The 18,543-nt window shown below is 40.2% G+C and overlaps 1 protein-coding gene across 1 annotated transcript; it reads right to left on the bottom strand.

The window, feature by feature from the left end:
* Window positions 1-272: 272 nt before the first annotated feature.
* On the bottom strand, window positions 273-18,448 carry EIF2S2 (eukaryotic translation initiation factor 2 subunit beta). The gene is made up of 9 exons (XM_082644844.1): window positions 18,290-18,448; window positions 12,799-12,976; window positions 11,179-11,282; window positions 7,975-8,110; window positions 7,158-7,258; window positions 6,408-6,556; window positions 3,629-3,685; window positions 1,388-1,473; window positions 273-749 (listed from the first exon to the last, which is right to left on the bottom strand). Exons 1-9 carry the CDS (start codon window positions 18,302-18,304, stop codon window positions 574-576), a joined length of 1,002 nt encoding a protein of 333 aa, XP_082500970.1. The 5' UTR covers window positions 18,305-18,448; the 3' UTR covers window positions 273-573.
* Between the last annotated feature and the right edge of the window lie 95 nt (window positions 18,449-18,543).

Below are 18,543 nucleotides of genomic sequence, written 5' to 3'. Positions count from 1 at the left end.
TCACATAATGAAAAGAATTCAAGTCTATAAAATCGTTCTCTGGACACTGAAAACAAGCTGTCCTCCCAGACCTCATCCTCCAACCACCCTCTCAGGTGAAGCTGTGTCTACTTCCGGTATACCGGGAAGCTGAGAAGGAACATGGCTACCCAGCTGAAGTTTCTCAGGACTAGGATACAGAGACCTTGCCAGAGCCTAGGCACAAACTGTTCTGCTGAATTCATTAGGCATAATTTTTTTTTATAGAAAAGAAAACTGAAGGACAAACCAAATTGAAAGAATCACTGTTATAATAACTTTAATTTATCTTGCATTTTACAGAAGTCTATGAACGATTTTAAAAAAGCACCGCCTTACCCCATATTCCTCTGACAGTTGTTAAAGTAGGCAATGAGTATGTCAACAGCTTGAGCAACGGCATCTTGCAAGAATTTCAGACCAACCGGCCACACGCCAAAGAACTTGGCAGCTTTTCTATCTTGTTTTTAATACAGTGGTATATCCACTCTGATGGTAAACCTGTCCAGCCAAATCTCCACAACACACTTTGCAAAATCAGTGATGATTAGCAAATTAGTTAGCTTTGGCACGGAGCTGTGCTCGCTTGCCTGTGACAGCCTGGAAGCCAGTTTTGATGCTGGCAACAGAGCATCGAGAATGACAAGTTTCACACTGTAAGAAATAGAGTCGGGTGTCCTTTTGCAGGATTGTGTCCGGTGATCGGCACGTGTGACAGGTGACATATTCCTCTGCAGGAAAAGCAACATAAGGAATTACGCGGTAGCCACAGTGAGCCAGAGGTTTCTTTCTCCTGAAACACTTCTACTGACTGCAAGCCCATGCTGGCACCCAAACCAGGAAAGCTTAGCTTAGCTACACTTAGGTATTCTAGGGGTAAGAAAACACAAGCTATCTGATGTGATGCTTCACGTACTTAACAACGGGTTGAAAAAAGACCCCAAATGTCCAAAGAAGCAGTGACACTTGCCAAATGCCTACTCCTGGCTGTGTTTACAGGAGAGCCACTTAGAGAACTTACTAGCTTTCCTAGGTGGGAACAGATCTGCCAAGTTTAAGTGATTAGGAAGGTAACAAAACTGGGTCAGGCCAGGTCTGAGTGCAGACAGATTTCTCTGACTTGGCCTTCAGCCTGGAACCAACCAGCAGCCTTGATCAGCTGGGTCGTCTTAGGAAATCCAAATCCCTCCCCATGACCCCTAATCGGCCACCAAGAGCTACCTCCCACCCCAGCTCCCCACCACTATCATTTTCCCTCATCTTCTAAGGCCAGCCTTTCCAGCTTCATTAAAAACCAATGGCTGTCCCCCAAAATATTTCAGCCCAATAAGAACATTTCAGAGCGACATGTTAGAAATTATAAACTTACTGATATATCTTCTCAAAACATTTTCTATCTGTTTCTGTTGGAATCTTCCTTTAATTACAAGTTGGTTATTACCATCTATAGAACCACTATGAAAGAAAACAAAAATATCTCCATTATTATTTTTTTTTTCCTATAAGGGATCAAATTCCAGGGCCTTTACATTTAATGAACTTAAAATATATTCAATGGCACAGGATAAGTTCTAGGAGCAGTACTACCTGGTTTCTCAAAATTTATTTTTAATTAAGTAGTTGGTACCTGATGACCCTATTTCCTAACATTAAATTCAATTTTCAATTAATTAAGTTTACAGCAACAAACCTGATTTGTAACTGATTTTAAGTCTAAAACAAATTTATTCCTTAACTGTCTGTGTGATGACCCATTCACCCAACAAAAGGACAATCACACTTTTACTGAATGCATACCACATGCAAAGCAGTGAGGCAGGCTATAAACACATGCAAAGCAGTGAGGTAGGCTATAAATACAAAAAAACATGAAAGGAACTGCAGATATCTTTAAAAATTCTAAGACCAAATCTTTTGATTCAGTCACATACAGCTGATGAACATGTTCTAAAATTGTGGTGATGGTTAACTATGTGAACAAATTAGAAACCATTGGATTGTACATATTTACATGTGTGAATTGTATCTGTAAAGCTGTTACAACCCTCCCCCAAAAGTACAGTTGAAATCACAGGCCTCATATTGTCAATGGTGCTTAAAAAGAAACTTTTTGAAAAGAAGTTGCTGACAAGTACTTTTGAGAAAGAAAAGCTCTCAGCTAGACATCATTTGTTGAAAATTACAAATCACAAAGTGAAACAACAAAACTCAGCCAAGCAACATTAAATTTATATTTGCTCCGTATCTTATTATAAAACTGACTTTTGTAAGAACCTCTCCTGTGATTCTCCTTTAACTCTAAGAGTTTATTATCATCCTGCATGAACTGCAACCCCTAATCTTTAGGCTACAGTGACTTCAATGCTTGATGGAAGAAATTTTTTTCATTCACTGTCAAAAGAAATTGAATTTTCTCAACAACCCTATAATATTTCGCCCACTGACCATAAGTTCACTGGTCACAACTTGTTATAATTTACCTCACCTCTACAAAAACTAAATTATTCTGAGAAGTAGGAAAAACACTACCTTCTACTCCTTCATCAGTTTATACAAGTTAAAAACAATGATTGTAACAAATTTACATTTAAAACAATTCTTCCACAACACAGTCCACATATCTACCACTGGTCAAGTAAATTACTCCTTAACCCCAAAGCAAATACAGCCAATTCCAACAAACTGAGTTTCAAGAGTAGGAAGAGAACAGGACACCTGTTATCTCAGTACTGCCAGCAAGGTACAGGATTAAGGCTTTTAAGAGTTCAAGTTCCTGAGAAAGGCAGACCTGAGTTTACATCTTGACTGCAATTAACTAGCTATGTTACCAACCATACAACTTCATTTCACCAAACCTGTTTCCAAATGTGTAAGACAAGGGTAATATTAGTTTCTACTAACAGTTCACATAACTGTTTAAAGATTGAGATGGTACCCAAAAAAGTGCTTGGCATACAATGGGCACTCAATGTCTTAGTCATATTTATTATGCCCTAATTCTGCATTACTTATTTTTAAAGGGACATTCAGCTTCCTAGCACTTATGGCCAAACTAACTGGGATGGGCTCCGTGGGACACTGGCCCTCCCGAATGGTGATGGACTGGCGTGGTGTCTTCAACAGGAGAGCCCTAAAGACAGGGAAGTAACTATTTAATTATGGATACCTGTTTCAATGTTTTTCCCATGCCACTCATCAATTTATAAGCTGTACTTCATCAACAGCCTATTTACAATTTAGAAAATAAATTCTGTCCTAAGAAAATGGCTTCCTCTGAAATCTGGTATTTGCTCCATAAAAAGACCCAAGAATTCCAATTAATGACAGGAAACTCTCTAAACATGGCAGAGCCATGGTGCTCACTCTGGTATACCAACAGGCCTGTTCACAGAGTAGCCAATGTGAACTTTGTTTCCTATTCCCAAGTAACCAACCTCCCATAGAAATGAACAAGTTTTCCACCTTCACTGCCCTAAAAGTTCTTCTGACAATAAAGTGAATGTTTTTTTTCCTAAGCATGTTACATATCTTTTCAAGTTAAGAGAAGTTCTTATGAAATGTCCATTAATACTGTAAGTAACTATATATAAATGTGAATATAGTTTCTTACCTTGTACCCAATTCAGCCAATAAAAATGCAAGGAGATGTTTGGGCTGACGATGTAATCTAAAAAGAAAGTGGAATAATATAAACCTTATCTTTCACGGAAATCTAACCAAACTTCTAAATACTTCACCCTGTTCACTGTTGTAATTTGTTATTACTCAGCTATTAGGTGAATTTTAGCACAGTTCACCAAATTCTGAAATGAAGATAACTGATACCATTTGTTTACATTTCAAAGCCCATAAAACAATATTACATTTTATTTACAAACATATACACATTGGTAAATGTCTATAAACAGGGACAGGAAAGGTAAATACCAACTTTAGAGGATAAAATCTTTTTCTAGGAAGGAAGGTAAAAGGGATCAGAAAGAGATATAAAGATGGCCTTAAACTGTAACTAACGCCCTCTTTGTAAAGAAGCAAAAAGATCTGAAGCAAATGTGTCAAAAGGTCAAAATACACCAAATTGAGGCAATGAATACTTGGCTATTTGTTATGCTAATTCCTATATATTTCCTGTTTGCAATTTTTTTATTTAAAAAAAAGGGAAGTATTTCACAGCAGCACAATAGCAGAAAATTTAAAACAGCTAAAATATTCACCAACTGGGAAGTGGTTAAATAAATTGTGGTACATCCATTCTATCTTGCTTTTAAAATAATACAGGTCTTGGGCTTCCCTGGTGGCGCAGTGGTTGAGAGTCCGCCTGCTGATGCAGGGGACACGGGTTCGTGCCCCGGTCCGGAAAGATCCCACATGCCACGGAGCGGCTGGGCCCATGAGCCATGGCCGCTGAGCCTGCACGTCCGGAGCCTGTGCTCCGCAACGGGAGAGGCCACAACAGTGAGAGATCCGCGTACCGCAAAAAAAAAAAAAACAAACAAACAATAATAATAATAATACAGGTCTCTAAATACAAAAAAAAACAAAAAGATGTATCCACATAAAATGAAAAAAGCAAGTACAGAGCAAGGCCACTCAGTATTTCACTTTTTAATTCTATTCATTTGGCACTGTTTGAGCTTGTTCCAATAAATAGATATTACTATTACAATTTTTAAAAGTTATTTTTAAAAAGTTACAATTTTAAAAAGTTATTTTTTCCCAAAAATGTAATGAGTAAGGGTTGGTGAAAATATAATAAAACAGGTGGACACTTAGGTTGCTACTGAGAGTATAAACTGGTATAAACTTGTTGGAAAGCAACTTGCCAATGTTTGCCATAAAAATGTCCATTCCTTGTGACTAGGCAATTCCATTTTGGGAATTTTTGCCCTAAGGCTCTATTCTGAGTTCTGCTGAGATATGTGTATAAGGATGTTTCCTAAAGCTCTGCCTCTGATAATGAAAAATTGGGAGCAACAATGTGCAACTAATGAACTGTCAGAATATGTTGTATAGGGACTTGCCTGGTGGCACAGTGGTTAAGAATCCTCCTGCCAATGCAGGGGACACAGGTTCTATCCCTGGTCCGGGAAGATCCCACATGCCATGGAGCAACTAAGCCCATGTGCCACAACCACTGAGCCTGCACTCTAGAGCCTGCAGAGCCACAACTACTGAAGCCCACGTGCCTAGAGCCCCTGCTACGCTACAAGAGAAGCCACCTCAATGAGACGGCCATGCACCGCGATGAAGAGTAGCCCCCACTTGCCGCAACTAGAGAAAAGTGCATGCGCAGCAACGAAGACCCAATGCAGCCATAAATAAATAAATAAAATATTTAAAGCCTTGTGCTTCAAAGGATGGCAAGGAAATGAAAAGACAATCCATACAATGGGAGAAAAAAATTTATCTATATATATAAAAAAATATGTTGTATAACTCCTAAAAACATTTAAGACTATTTAATGATAAGGGTAAAAATTTCACAATATATTAAGAGAAAAATATGTTAAAAACCAGTATACCAATTTATTTAAAAATATGTATATGCATAAAAGTAGCAAAACAAAAATATTAAACTATGATTACCTATCTCTTAATGGTGGATTTACAGATGACTTTTTTTTCTTTAGTAGGTCTATATTTTCTTATTTTTCTATAATAAGCATATACTACTATCGCCATCAGCAAAAGTCTAAAACCTTTTAAGTCATGCCTAAGCAATGAAAACAAGTGGTTACTCTGGGCAGGGAATTTTTAGTGATTATATTTTCTTTGTTTACTGTTGTTTTCCCTTTTATCTGCAACAAGCATGTATCACTTATGAAACAAAAAGAACAGAAGATAAGGTCAGTTGCCCTAAGGAACCTGCCAGAAAAGGTGTAGCTGAGGAGCTTTGAGAAGAGCCAGCCTGAGACAGTGACCTGGGGGTGAGACAGGCATGGAATGCGATGGTCGAAATCTCATCAACTGTGTCTTGGCAATAACCATCCAAGGAAGAAGCACATTAAATTCAGCTGCTTTCCCAAAGCTCACTGCTTGTACTTGCTTGGCAGGCCCACCCCAGGCTGATGAGCTTTTCCACCTCCCTGGGCTCTCCAGGCCCCTGTCTAAGGACTACAGTCAGCCTTCTTACTCTTCACTCCATCTGGTTAGGATCCTCTCATGAGTCAGCATGAGTGGGCTTCTCTCACTTCTGGATGCCCAATAAAACAAGCCTAAAGACCTGTGAATCGAAAGAACTGACAGACTTGAACTGTGACCTCCCTCAACCCAATCGTGACACCTGTGCATTCTTTCTACTTTTAATAAAGTCCACAATAAGCATATTTAACATACACTCCACTGAGAATCTAGCATTTGGGATGGAGACTCTGCATTAACCAACTTACAATTTACAGATATCTGTAAAGTTGACAAAAGAAGTTTTCTTGGTTCCTACTCGGACGACCTGTGGAGGTTTCATGACAAATTTCCTTTTCTCTCCAGCAACCATATCTGGATTCTTTTCCCTCATGATGTTGAACACTCGATTCAGTAGCTATAGAGATAAAGTGGTATTCATGTACAGTCTTATTAATAGCAGGAGTATAACGTTCCCACGTGAGTCATTGTGCTTTTCCTTTAAACAGAACAAACCTTACTTTTTACTAAATGTACACACACATCACATGTTCTGGGAGCTCCCTGAAAGCAAGACTCAATTATCAACCAGGAACTGGTCCATTATGGATGTTTAATAGTTCCTTGTTTAAAGTTAAAGGAATGAACAAGCCCAATTCTGTTTCTGTGGGAAAGTATATGGTACCTGGAGAAGTAAAATTCAGACTACCCTGAACAAGCAAACCCCAGACTACTATGGCCCCCTATTAGCCACTCCCTTGCCCTACTGTCCCTCTTCAGTGGGGCTCCAATGACCCCAGAAGTTCATGGATTCAGATGGAACAGTGAGTACTATAATGACTGCCACATTGTGGACAGCCTGCCCCAAACGTCGGCATCAGGCAGTGCGACCTCTCTGGGTCTGTTTCATTATCAACCTATACTTCAATGGCCCTTTCAATTCAGGGAACATTTATCCTGCTTTTGTTTTGAGTTCTACTGAACAGTTTAGCCCCCTTTCATAACAGAATTTGTCTTACCTCCTCATATGTGTAGTCTCTTTCTGAACCTGCCCAAGCAGGGCCTGTCTGGTTACTGAATGAGATACCATCATCTTTTTTGCTGTCTTCATCTTCTAAAGCTACAGATAACAAAGACTGTAAGAATGAGGGGTAGAGCCTGATACAATAACAAAAAGGGGAGAAGGGAGAAGCAGATCTAGAGAAATGAAAGCTTCAAAGACATGTCTTCCTTCCCACAACTGCATTCACAACAGCCTCAAGCATAAAGGCATCAAGGCTCACAACCCCATATTCCTTAAGGGGACGTTACGATTTTCATAAACCACCCTTAATAGAGACCTCTCTAGGGATGTGTGGTAATACAGACACATTGAACTGTTTCTTGATTTAACAAACGTAAGATAAAACAATGCACTGGGATAATTAGAGGAAAAAAATGTCCAATTGTTTTGAAGCACTTAAGAAACATATACATCCATAAAAACCCATCTGCTGACTATACTAAAGTTCTCTAAAGCAGCTATAGCACTTAGAAGCTAATAAACAGCACTTTTAACAATATAGTAAAAGATTTTTTAAACATTTAAAATTCCGTTACAGTAATTGTCCCAATAGTCTATAAATCAGTATGTTTTAATGTAATCACAATTGCCAAGTTCTTCCCCCATGAAGTCTTTTAAACTGTCATTATGAAGTTAGATTCTGTTTCCTTTTAGCTTCCATTATTAGGCAGTGGAAATAAGGGGCAAGAAAAAATAAATAAGGAGGCCACCCATGGAAGAGACTAGGCCAAAGGCTTGTGTAGCCTAGAAATGAGCTAAGCTCCCAATATTACCTTCATCTTTCTCTAGTATTTCATCCTCATCTGGGAACTTGACATTCTTCTTTTTCTTCTTTTTATTGCCAAGCATAATGTCAAGGTCATCCTCTGGTTCAGCTGGTTCTTGAACATCACTTTCAATCTTAAGGTCCTAAGAAAGTGAGATAAGAGTCTCAACATTTTGCTACTAGGATTATTAGTTTTTTAAAATGATATGGGCTGACATGGTTTTGGAGGAAAAAAAGATATTAAATATTCAAAACTGAAGTTACAGATCAGAACTCTCTCTCACAGGTGAACCAAACTGGTTCAGTGTCTGTCATTTAAAGTGGAAAAATTTTAAGACACTTTTGTGGGACCTTTTCCTTTCTTTTATCCATCAGCCTTGGGATCTTACTATAATTATTGCCCATGTTTTTAAACCAGGCCACTGTCAGAATCAAAGAAACAAAGATTCTTAAATCTTCTCAGTGACAATCTTCAGCAGGAATGGGGTTCAGGAATGTTTTAAATAAGTTTCTAAGTATTCTGATGCAGTTCGTAGGAGGGTTTTTTTTTTCCTTCTGACACCAAATACGTGATGTTTTTCCACCTCAATTCTCCAACTCTCTGACACTAACCAGGTGACCTACAATTCAATGCAGTTCTAACACTACCCAGAGTCAGTGACAAACTCCATGGGTTTAAGGGCTCAGTCGCATAAGACTGTCTTCATTTCAGAGGCCAGGTACAAGTATAGAGTCCCCAGGTTTCCAATACATATGTCCTACTTCAAATTCAGAGGTTCCCACACACCCCTGGTTCAATAATTTGCTAGAAGGACTCAAAGAACTCAGGAAAACACTTTACTTAACTATTACTTTATTATATTATATATATATATACAATATTATAAAGGATATGCTCAGAAATAGCCAAATGGAAGACATGCATAGAGCAAGGAAAGGGAGGCAGGAATGCAGTGCTTCCATGCTCTCTTCAAGTATACCACTCTCCCAACACCCCAGTGTGGTCACCAATCCTGAAGCTCTCCAAACCCCACTGTTTAAAGGTTTTTTATGGAGCTCACCCATGAAAGAAACCCATGAAAGGTTTTTTGTGGAGGCTTCATTATGCAGGTATGATTGATGAAATCACTGGCTCTTGGTGACCGAACTCATATCTAGAGATTCCAAGAGTCTTAGGAGCTATGAGCCAGGAACAGGGACAAAGACCAAATATTTTTTTTTATACCACAGCCAGCCCGGCACCAGACTGTGAGGAGGTCTTTGGGCATCACTTCAATAGATGAAACCATGAAAGAGGGAGAAGGCAGAACCCACGGAGAATTAGGGTCCTATGATGATTGGATAGAGACAAGGTAAAGCTTGATCCCAAGATTAGCTGCTATAGTCATGGATGTAAATAGGGCATAACCTTGAAATGAGACATAAAAAACCCCAGAAGAGCAGAAAGGGCCAGTTTCAGTCTCCAGCCTTCTAATCTCACCTCCTTTCACCAGTGTATCCAACTCCCTGCCCTGAAGTGTGCCATCCACATTACCCATCAATATCTATTTTTGTGCACCTACATCCTGAACTACTCTGTAAATGGCTATAGTAATTTTAGAAATCTGATCAGCAGCAAAGTTGGAATAGCCGGGAGGAAATGAAGCTCAGCCTTGAGATGCCAAATCCAGCTGTGTCGTCTCAGTGCCACTTTTGGCCATCAAAGACCAATCAGCCCATGTGTATTAGCTGGATAACACCAGACAAGAAACCTGATACTAACCTAGTCTCTAATAAGATGACAGTCAGTAAATGAGAAACTCAGACATGCTAAATATAAATTAGCACACATCAGCCAGCTTCTAGTCCTATATTATTATTTATTTTATCCCAGTAAGATCTATTTTCAACCTGAGGCTAAGACCCAGTGAAAGGTAGAGAATAATAATAGCACATAGTGTTTTTGAAGATTTTTCAAAAGTCCTGTGGTGCTCTGAAAATTCAGGGGGAGAGTAACCCAAGATCTTAAAAACACTTCAGCCTCAAGTTAATGCCCATGTCTTGCCTGACAAGAGTACTTATAACCTCTTACGTTATGACTTCAGTAGCAGAGAAAAAAGTATCCAAGCACTAAATTAGAGCTTATAAGTGGCTCTTCAGGACAAAAGCTACTAGAGAAATTTGTTAAGCAAGACTTTCTGTGGCACATCTCTGATGTGTCACCTTGTTACCCAGGATATTTATACCTCACTCATTCAACATAATTTGAGCATTTCTCTTTATCAGTTTCCTTATAACAGCAGGAAGAGAAGAAAATCCCCAAACAGGGAGAGAGTAGGATAAATCCAGGTAAAATAATCTTGTTCTAAAGAACTCTAAATTATCCCTGAACCTCCAAAAACAGGAAAAATATCTAATTTGTTTCAGTACCCTAACAATTAGCACACAATGCCTGAGTCACTATCATCCTTAACACATATTTGCTGAATTAACCAAGTCATTAAAATTGTGACATTGTTTCCAAAACTCAACGAATTACTGCTATGTGTGGGATACACCTTATTTACTTGAATTTGAGCAAATAAATAATTTACCAAAGAAAAATTTGGGTAAAGGGCACAAAAGGGGACAACTTAGTGCATGTGTATGTGTATTCTCACTCTTTCTCTCTCATACTTCTGAGATATTTATATTAGAAATCAATCCAGTAATAAGACAATTACAGGGCCTCAAGGCCCCCCTACAAGACCAGAGAACTCCACAAAACCAACCTGAGTGCTCTGGTTCTCCTACAGGCTATAAAATCATCAGCCACCAACCACCACAGGCTGGGGTTCATTCTTTGCTGCTCAGAAGAATACACATAAATTTGTGTATCCTCAACATGCTACCAGAAGTTTAACAGAAGAAACTATATTTGCTCTATCGGATTTCTCACAGAAATCTCTCTCCTCAGCCAATCTCAGTATGATTAATGACAAGTGGCATTGTGTAATCATCTTAATGGCACACAATACAATGTGTAAAACCTAACTTTACATTCCTTTGAACCATCATCCCTTTAAGATACCTAGTCAGACAAAAATCCCAAGAAACTGACCTTAACGGTGGTGACTAAATACTTAATAACAAAAGCAAAACTAGTAAGAGATGAGACAAACAGGGAGAAACATCAGCCACTAGCAACCTTTCAAGGGGTCAAATTTTACCTTCAATAAGAAAGCAATACTACCTTTACACCTTCTTCAGCTTCATCAATATCAAATATCTTTTTTGTTTTTTTCTTCTTTTTCTTCTGATTAAAGAAGTTCAAGTCATCTAGATCATCAGAAGCATCTAAAAAGATAATTGAGATTATCAATTATTAATAGCAGAAGGTGAAGCATTAAATTATGAGTTAAACCAATGTTTCAGCTATTAATCGATCAAGTCACCAGAATAGCGAGATTGGTATTAATTAGCACAGTAATTCCTCCACAACCACAAAGGTTAGGGTTCTGAAAACACAATGGCAGGTCAACTCAAAGCTTTGTAGGAAAAATCTGGTTAGGGGACCATGTTGGGAATATTTATTTAGTAATCTGACCATATGATGCCTCATTGTTCCCAAGTCAAAGTCAGGGTTCTAACATAATTTCCAAGGCTCTCCAGCTTTATCTCTCTACTTCTGCTACTCTCTCATCTCCGACACCTTAATTCCTAGTTCCAGCTCAACTGAACTACCTCCACTTCTTAGTGAAGTATGTGTCTCTCACCTTCAAGCCTTCCTATGGGCCCTCCCACACAGCTCTTACTTTCATCTCACAGGATCTTTGTTAGGAGTTACTTCCATCAAGAAGTCTTCTCTAAGCCTATCCCTCCTGTTCCCCAACTGGGTTAGGTGTCCCCTAGGTGCTTTGATAGTACCTTCTATTACTTCAACAGAGGTGCTTACCAGCTGCTTGTCTGTCTCGCAGTGAGATACTAAGGGGCTATGCCTTTCTCACCTAAATTCCAGAGCCTAGCTCAACAAGTTATTCAATCAATCAATCAACAAAGGGCCTTATAAAGTATTTCACATTCATTAAAATGAGGCTACAATATGAATAAAATGAAATTTTATCCACCATTAGTGAGTAATAATGGGTTTGGTTCAATAAGTTTTCCATTTGTTGTGCCCTATTGTACACTAGAAATATTTTTAAATGACCCTACTACGAAGTTTTTCAAGAGCTATTTATGAATTAATTTTGTCTTAATAAAAGAATGATTTACTTTCCAAGTTTGTTTTAAACATGTATAAGATGCTTAGCACATGGTAGATGCTCAGTGAATGTTAATTTTCTTTATCCCTAGTACAGTGTCTTCTATTCAATAGGCCTAAATATGTTTACTTAATCATTTATTTCTAATTGTCAAATGCTGTCTGTGTTAGAGCACAGAGTGAATAACTCATGCTGGTGTCTAAACCCAAACATTTTAGGCTGTAATTTTAGTCTCTTCTATATGTTTTCAAACTTGTTAAGACACAAAACTGTTTATCGTGGTCCCATTTCTTTCTGCCTACACTCAAATACAACCACCATTAAAACTGGAAAAGAGACATCCCGAAAGGCGAGACTAGAAAAACCAGCCCTGGAGTAACAAAGTTTTGTCATCTCTGTCTTCTGGATTCAGTGGAATTTTCCCTGAAACAAGTCTATCAGAAATCTGGCAAGGTCCCATGCACACAGACCGCTGATGGCCTCAGCTTCACTGTAACAGATAGCCTCTCAGGCTGAGAGGCCACTGTGTGCACAAAATCCAAAACACACTGATGGAAGAGAACCAGGTCTCCCAGGACAACAGTGACTCTCTCATGTCTGCCACTTACCTTTTTTCCTACTGTCCTCTTCATCGGCTTCTACATCTTTGTCCTCAGTTGGCTCTGGCTCCACTTCTTTTGTTTCTGAGGGCTGGGTTTCTTCTGTCTGGGCATCCCCTTCCTCATCTAACATAAAAGGCTTCTTCTTCTTCTTTTTCTTCTTGCTCATGGTAGGATCAAAAATCATCTGTTTAAAAGATAATAAAAAAGAAAAGGGGACCACGTGATTATTTTTAATGATACTCACATTCCAAGTATGCTGTATTCTCAAAAGGCATACTCTTAAAAGAAAGAATATTTGACGCATTAAAGTATCTAAAAGGATTTTACAAAAAAAAAGAAAAAAAATACACACACACACACACACACACACACACACACACGCAACCTTCCTTATACTATTAAAAGTCGAGGGGGGTGGGCTTCCCTGGTGGTGCAGTGGTTGAGAGTCCGCCTGCTGATGCAGGGGACACGGGTTTGTGCCCCGGTCCGGGAAGATCCCACATGCCGCGAAGCAGCTGGGACCGTGAGCCATGGCCGCTGAGCCTGTGCGTCCGGAGCCTGTGCTCCGCAATGGGAGAGGCCACAACAGTGAGAGGGCCACGTACCGCAAAAAAAAAAAAAAAAAAAAAAATGTTGAGGGGGTGCTTCCCCAAAACATATGTACATGTCTTTTAATTTAAAATTATCACAAGATAACAAAATTTAGGAAAGGGATCTTAGCAATAACCCATGCTTCACCCCTAGCTTTATGAATGAGAAAACCAACGCCTAGACAAGTCATACGTGTTTTATTTAAGGTTGGTAACCTGGGGTTGCTATAGCAGGAGACTTGAACTGATAAAAAAAAAAACTTAAAAATATTTTTTATCCTGAAACTCAGACAAGCCTTTAAGGAAATCCATCAGCAGCCTTTCATGTAGCAAATCTCTGAGTAAAAGAAACTTCTATACAACCTTTTACTCTGCTTTTTGTTTCTGGAACATTAAAAAATACAGATAAAGTGTTTAAAAGCACAAGTCTAGAACCTAACTGATTGAATTCAAATCCTGACTCTGGTTCTTACTTTTGTTACCCCAGGTAAGTTCTTGCCCTCTCCTTGCCTCAGCTGTAAAATGGAGATCAGTAGCAGAAACAAAACCAAATCTCACAAGGTTATTAGGAGGACTAAATAAGTAAATAAATATAAAACACTTGGCGCAGTGCCTGGCACAAAAGTACTCAATAAATGTTAGCAATTATTATACAATTTATATAATGCTTTACATTTGACAAAACATGGTATCTCTTGATTCCTATCACTGAAATTTCATCAACTCAGGGTGATCTAATTTCCACGACGTATCATGAAACTCAAAAAAATTCCCAAAACTGATTCTGATTAACTTAAATTCCTTTATGTCCCAAGTACATTGAAGAAACTGAGCTACACTGAAACCAAACTATGGTCTGTAATAAGGTAGGGTAGTATAAATATCGTCTTCACCCAATAGAGAAGGATTTGCAAGACATTCTGGAAATTGATACAGCCTCATTTCAAAGTTATCCCCTCCAACCTTAAGAAGGCTCTAATTGTATAAATGAGTAATTCTGAAAAGTAGTCAGTCTGAGGAACATAATCTGGCAAACTTAGAGAAGAGGATAGAAGAGCCAGGAGGAAGGAGTTCCCCACTGCTGACCTACTGGGTCTTGAGTCACCCTACATGGAGTGCTGTAATCTGTTCCAGGGAAGAAGCTATAATTCATCCTTATTCCTGAAATATGGAGGTTTGGCAAAAGGACAGACAACACTCCAGGCACTATAAATTTGGTTGTCTGGCAGGGCTTACAATTCACTTATTGCATTTTTTTCAAGTATCAAGTTCCCTAGAATATTAATTATCTTTTAACTATTATTCAGCAAGACAGACTAAAGGTAAGGGGGATCCTAAAATCATCAAAGGACATCCTCACAACCGCCCTGTTATGCTCTGAAAAACATTCATATAGGTCCACAGGGAAACAGTATGGTTGTAGCCTTGTAAAGGGTTATAAACATGAAAGAACTGTACACTGAAGTAATTAACACCTCTCTCAATTACTCTCTCTGGATACTTAAGACATAAACTCATTGCCTCATTTTATTCACACCACTCAGCAAAACCAGACTTTAAAAATATGGAAAGAGGGATTCCAAAATAGTGCCCAAAGCAGACCTCCCCCAAACCACAAGGTCACATCAGTCTTAACTTTAAAAATGTGGTTTTGGGGACTTCCCTGGTGGTCCAGTGGTAAAGAATCCACCTTACAACGCAGGGGACGTGGGGATCGGGGAACTAAGATCCCACATGCCGCAGGGGCCCGCGCGAAAACTACTGAGCTCGCACACCTCAACTAGAGCCTGCGTGCTGCAAATTACAGAGCCCATGAGCTCTGGAACCCAGGCACCACAGCTACAGAAGAGAAAACCCAACACCACAACTAGAGAGAAGCCCGCGTGCCACAATGAAAGATTCCACATGCCTCAATGAAGATCCCGCATGCGGCAACTAAGACCTGATGCAGCCAAAAATAAAATAAATAAATAATAAATAAATCTTTTTTTTAAATGTATTTTTTTAAGACTTTCATATCTGACTTAACGAATTATCACAGTCCATATGTGTTGTTTATAAAACTAGCTGGGATGTGAGACGCAAATAGTTGCTCACAGTACACTTATGGAAAAGCACAGACTCTTTTGGGCTTTCTTTTTTTTAACTCTAGATAGAAAAAAGCCTTCAAAAGTTTTCTCTTTTGAACCTCCCACACTGGGTTGGGTTGAAGAAAGTGAGGAAAAGGGACAGCAGCAAAAGTTACCCTGACAATAACCTAAAGTGCTTCAGCAAGTTGGAAGCCTACTCCCATCTATCATACCTTACGCAGGATGTTAACTTTAAGGCCACAGCACACCCCACCCAGAAGGCAGGAATGAGTTACAAAAGCACCCAGAGAAGCAAGGTGAGCAGAACAAATGCTCTGAACAAATGTGTCGTCATCTCTAGGTGATAGGATTCTGGGAGATTTTTATTTCTCTTTTTATTCTTCTGTGTTTTGTATACGTCATACAACACATATTCCATTTTTAATCAGTTTCTTTTGTAAAACACCTTACCATGTTGTGTGAAAACCTGACGTTCCGATACTTTGTGAATGGGGCCTAGTAATAAGCAATAATCTTAGCTATTGACAGCACTTTAATGCCTGCAGATTAGGGAATTTTTCCTCACAAGGCAGCACTCATATTTCTAGAATACTGCTTTTTAGAGGTCATGGTTCCACTAGTTTAAAAGAGATTATGTTATTTGAGTTTTGGGCTTACTTGACAGGTTTAAAAGGAAGTGTGTGCAGTTTATGACAACTATACATTAAAAAACTATTAAAAGAAAAAAAGGAAATGTGAAAAAAGAAATAAATTACTTTTTAATAGTAGGTTCTTTAACGCTCTATCTTGGCTACCAGGCAGGACTACTTCCACTGTAGGGAATCCCTCACAGTTTATAAATCATTTCTATGTACAGATTTTCACTCGATCCTTACAAGTCTGTAAAGTAGCCAGAAGTTAAGGATCGGCCTAAGAAAACTTATCTATCCATCAGTATTAAAGGAACCAGAACCTGCACATACCTTCAGAGTGGAAGCCAAAGGCAGGATTCTAGTCATACTAACTTGCTGTGTGATCTTGGGCAACTTAACCTCCCTGAGCCCTAATTTCCTGTTTACAAAATGGACTGGTAGATCTGAGAAATGCAAAGCTGCTTAATACTTTACGGGCTTCCAAAGTCCTCTGCTGGAATGCTAGTTCTGATATCTCTGCTTGACGAAATCCTTTTCACCCTTCAGTAATATTCCACTTCCTTCGACATATGATCCCACTGCTAAAACTGAACCCTCCAGCCCTCCAAATCGCTGTTAATGGCTCTATTTCTACCTCCTATACCAACTAGTAGTAAATCTCTTACAACACTTGCAAGTACTTTACCATAGAAAACCAAACACAGAATAGCACCCCAGATAACTTTGCACTAGATAGGTACTTTATTTGTTAAAGGTTATGAAAAGCTTAGAAAATGGGTAGAAACTAAACAAGCATGAGACACTGCCACTCTCCGAACTTTTGAAATACAGTGGCCTACAGCAATGTCTACCATGACCTCCAAGCAAGAACGACACACCTCCCTTAGACTCAGTTTCCTTCCTAAGAGAGCAAGACCCTCCTAGTCACCTAAATGGAGATTTGGAATTCTGCCACTGGCTCAGCCACTTACTATTTATTTGATCATGGGCATTATACAACTCTCTAAAAGCCTCGGTTTTCTCAATTCTAAAATGGGCATAACAATACCCACCTTAAAGGGTTGTCATGAGAATCAAATGAGAGCTCAGAATCCCCTCCAGAATAAAATCCAAATGCCTTAACTTGGTCTTCAAATCCCTCCATGAACTAGCTACTACCTATATTTCAAGGGATTAACTCTAACCAAATTGGATAATATTCTACCCCCTTGCCCTGGATCAGGCCTTCCCACTACTTGAGGAAATTCAAAGCATTTCCAGGGTCTACCTCAAAAGCCAAAGCTCGAAAAAGCCTCGAATTTTTCTCTTCCTTCTCTCCGAGGCACTATTGGCCAAGCACTCGAATGTTTACAGAAATTGATTATAAATTCAAAGGTTTTTTTCTGGTGGGGAGAGCTGGCCGGTAAGCGGTAGCTCTCCCCGCAGTGTTTATACCTACGGATATCACTTAAAGTCAAATTTCATTTTAAGTCGTCTGGTTTTAAATAAACTGGGATAAATCTGGCCAAAAGGGGATTTGAGGAAATTTGCTGAGGTACAAGCAGGACAGTAGAAAAAGACCCAGGCATCTTTGCAGCTCAGACTTCCCGCTGACGTCGCTGAGAGCTCTGCTAAGGAAGGCTCAGGGACTCCCGCCCTAAAACTTTCCGAAAAGGGTAATCACTTTTTCAGGCTGAAGGATCTTTTCCTCTCGTCCTATCCCCCTCTACATGAGAACAAGGGTGGGTGCCGGGCAGGACAAGCCAGCCTGTAAAGTTTTAAACTAGAGCGCTCCACCGGAGCCAAGAGACGCTCCTCTAGGCACCACCAGCGCCCAGAGAGTGAGAGTTAGAGCTGCACCGTCAAATCGAAAGGAATGCAGGGGCCGCCTGCCCCAATCTCGTTCAGCTGGGGCATTAACCGGGCATTCAAGCTCTCTTCTGGAGGGCGACTCAACGTGCTCTCCATTCCGGAAACGCCGGCCACGGGAGGACGCCGGCCTCAGCGCCGCCGCCCTGAGGAGAGCGGGGCACGGCCAAGCCGCGGCTCCGGAGCCCTCGCCGGCTCTGCCGCTCCGCGTAGCCTAGGCCCGGCTGCCCCACATGGCGGCGACCGGCCGCTAGGCCGCAGGCCCAGTCTCCCACACTGGGGTGGGTCTGTCTCACTGCCTCCGTCCCTAGACCTAGCGCCAGCCTCAGGCCCTCACCTCGTCCCCGGACATGGCTGCGGCTCGAGTGGGCTCGGCACGGACGGAAAGTCTGACAGGTCAGCCCCAGGCCCAGGCTTCAGCGCTGCTCCTGCCGACACCTCTCCCACCACCGCACTAGGCTCTTGCATCAGCGAAAGGGAACAACACCCCGCCCTCTCTTCCCAAGAGTTAGAAATGCGCCTGCGCAGAGACCGCCAAGGCGCAGGCGCGCGGCGAAGCCGACCTAGCGCGCTCCGACTGGCGCGAGTTAC

The sequence above is a fragment of the Mesoplodon mirus genome, assembly GCF_964341445.2.
Source record: "Mesoplodon mirus genome assembly, chromosome: 15".
NCBI lineage: Eukaryota > Metazoa > Chordata > Mammalia > Artiodactyla > Ziphiidae > Mesoplodon > Mesoplodon mirus.
The sequence above is the reverse complement of the archived record's forward strand: the minus strand, read 5'-3'. Positions and strand labels throughout refer to the sequence as shown.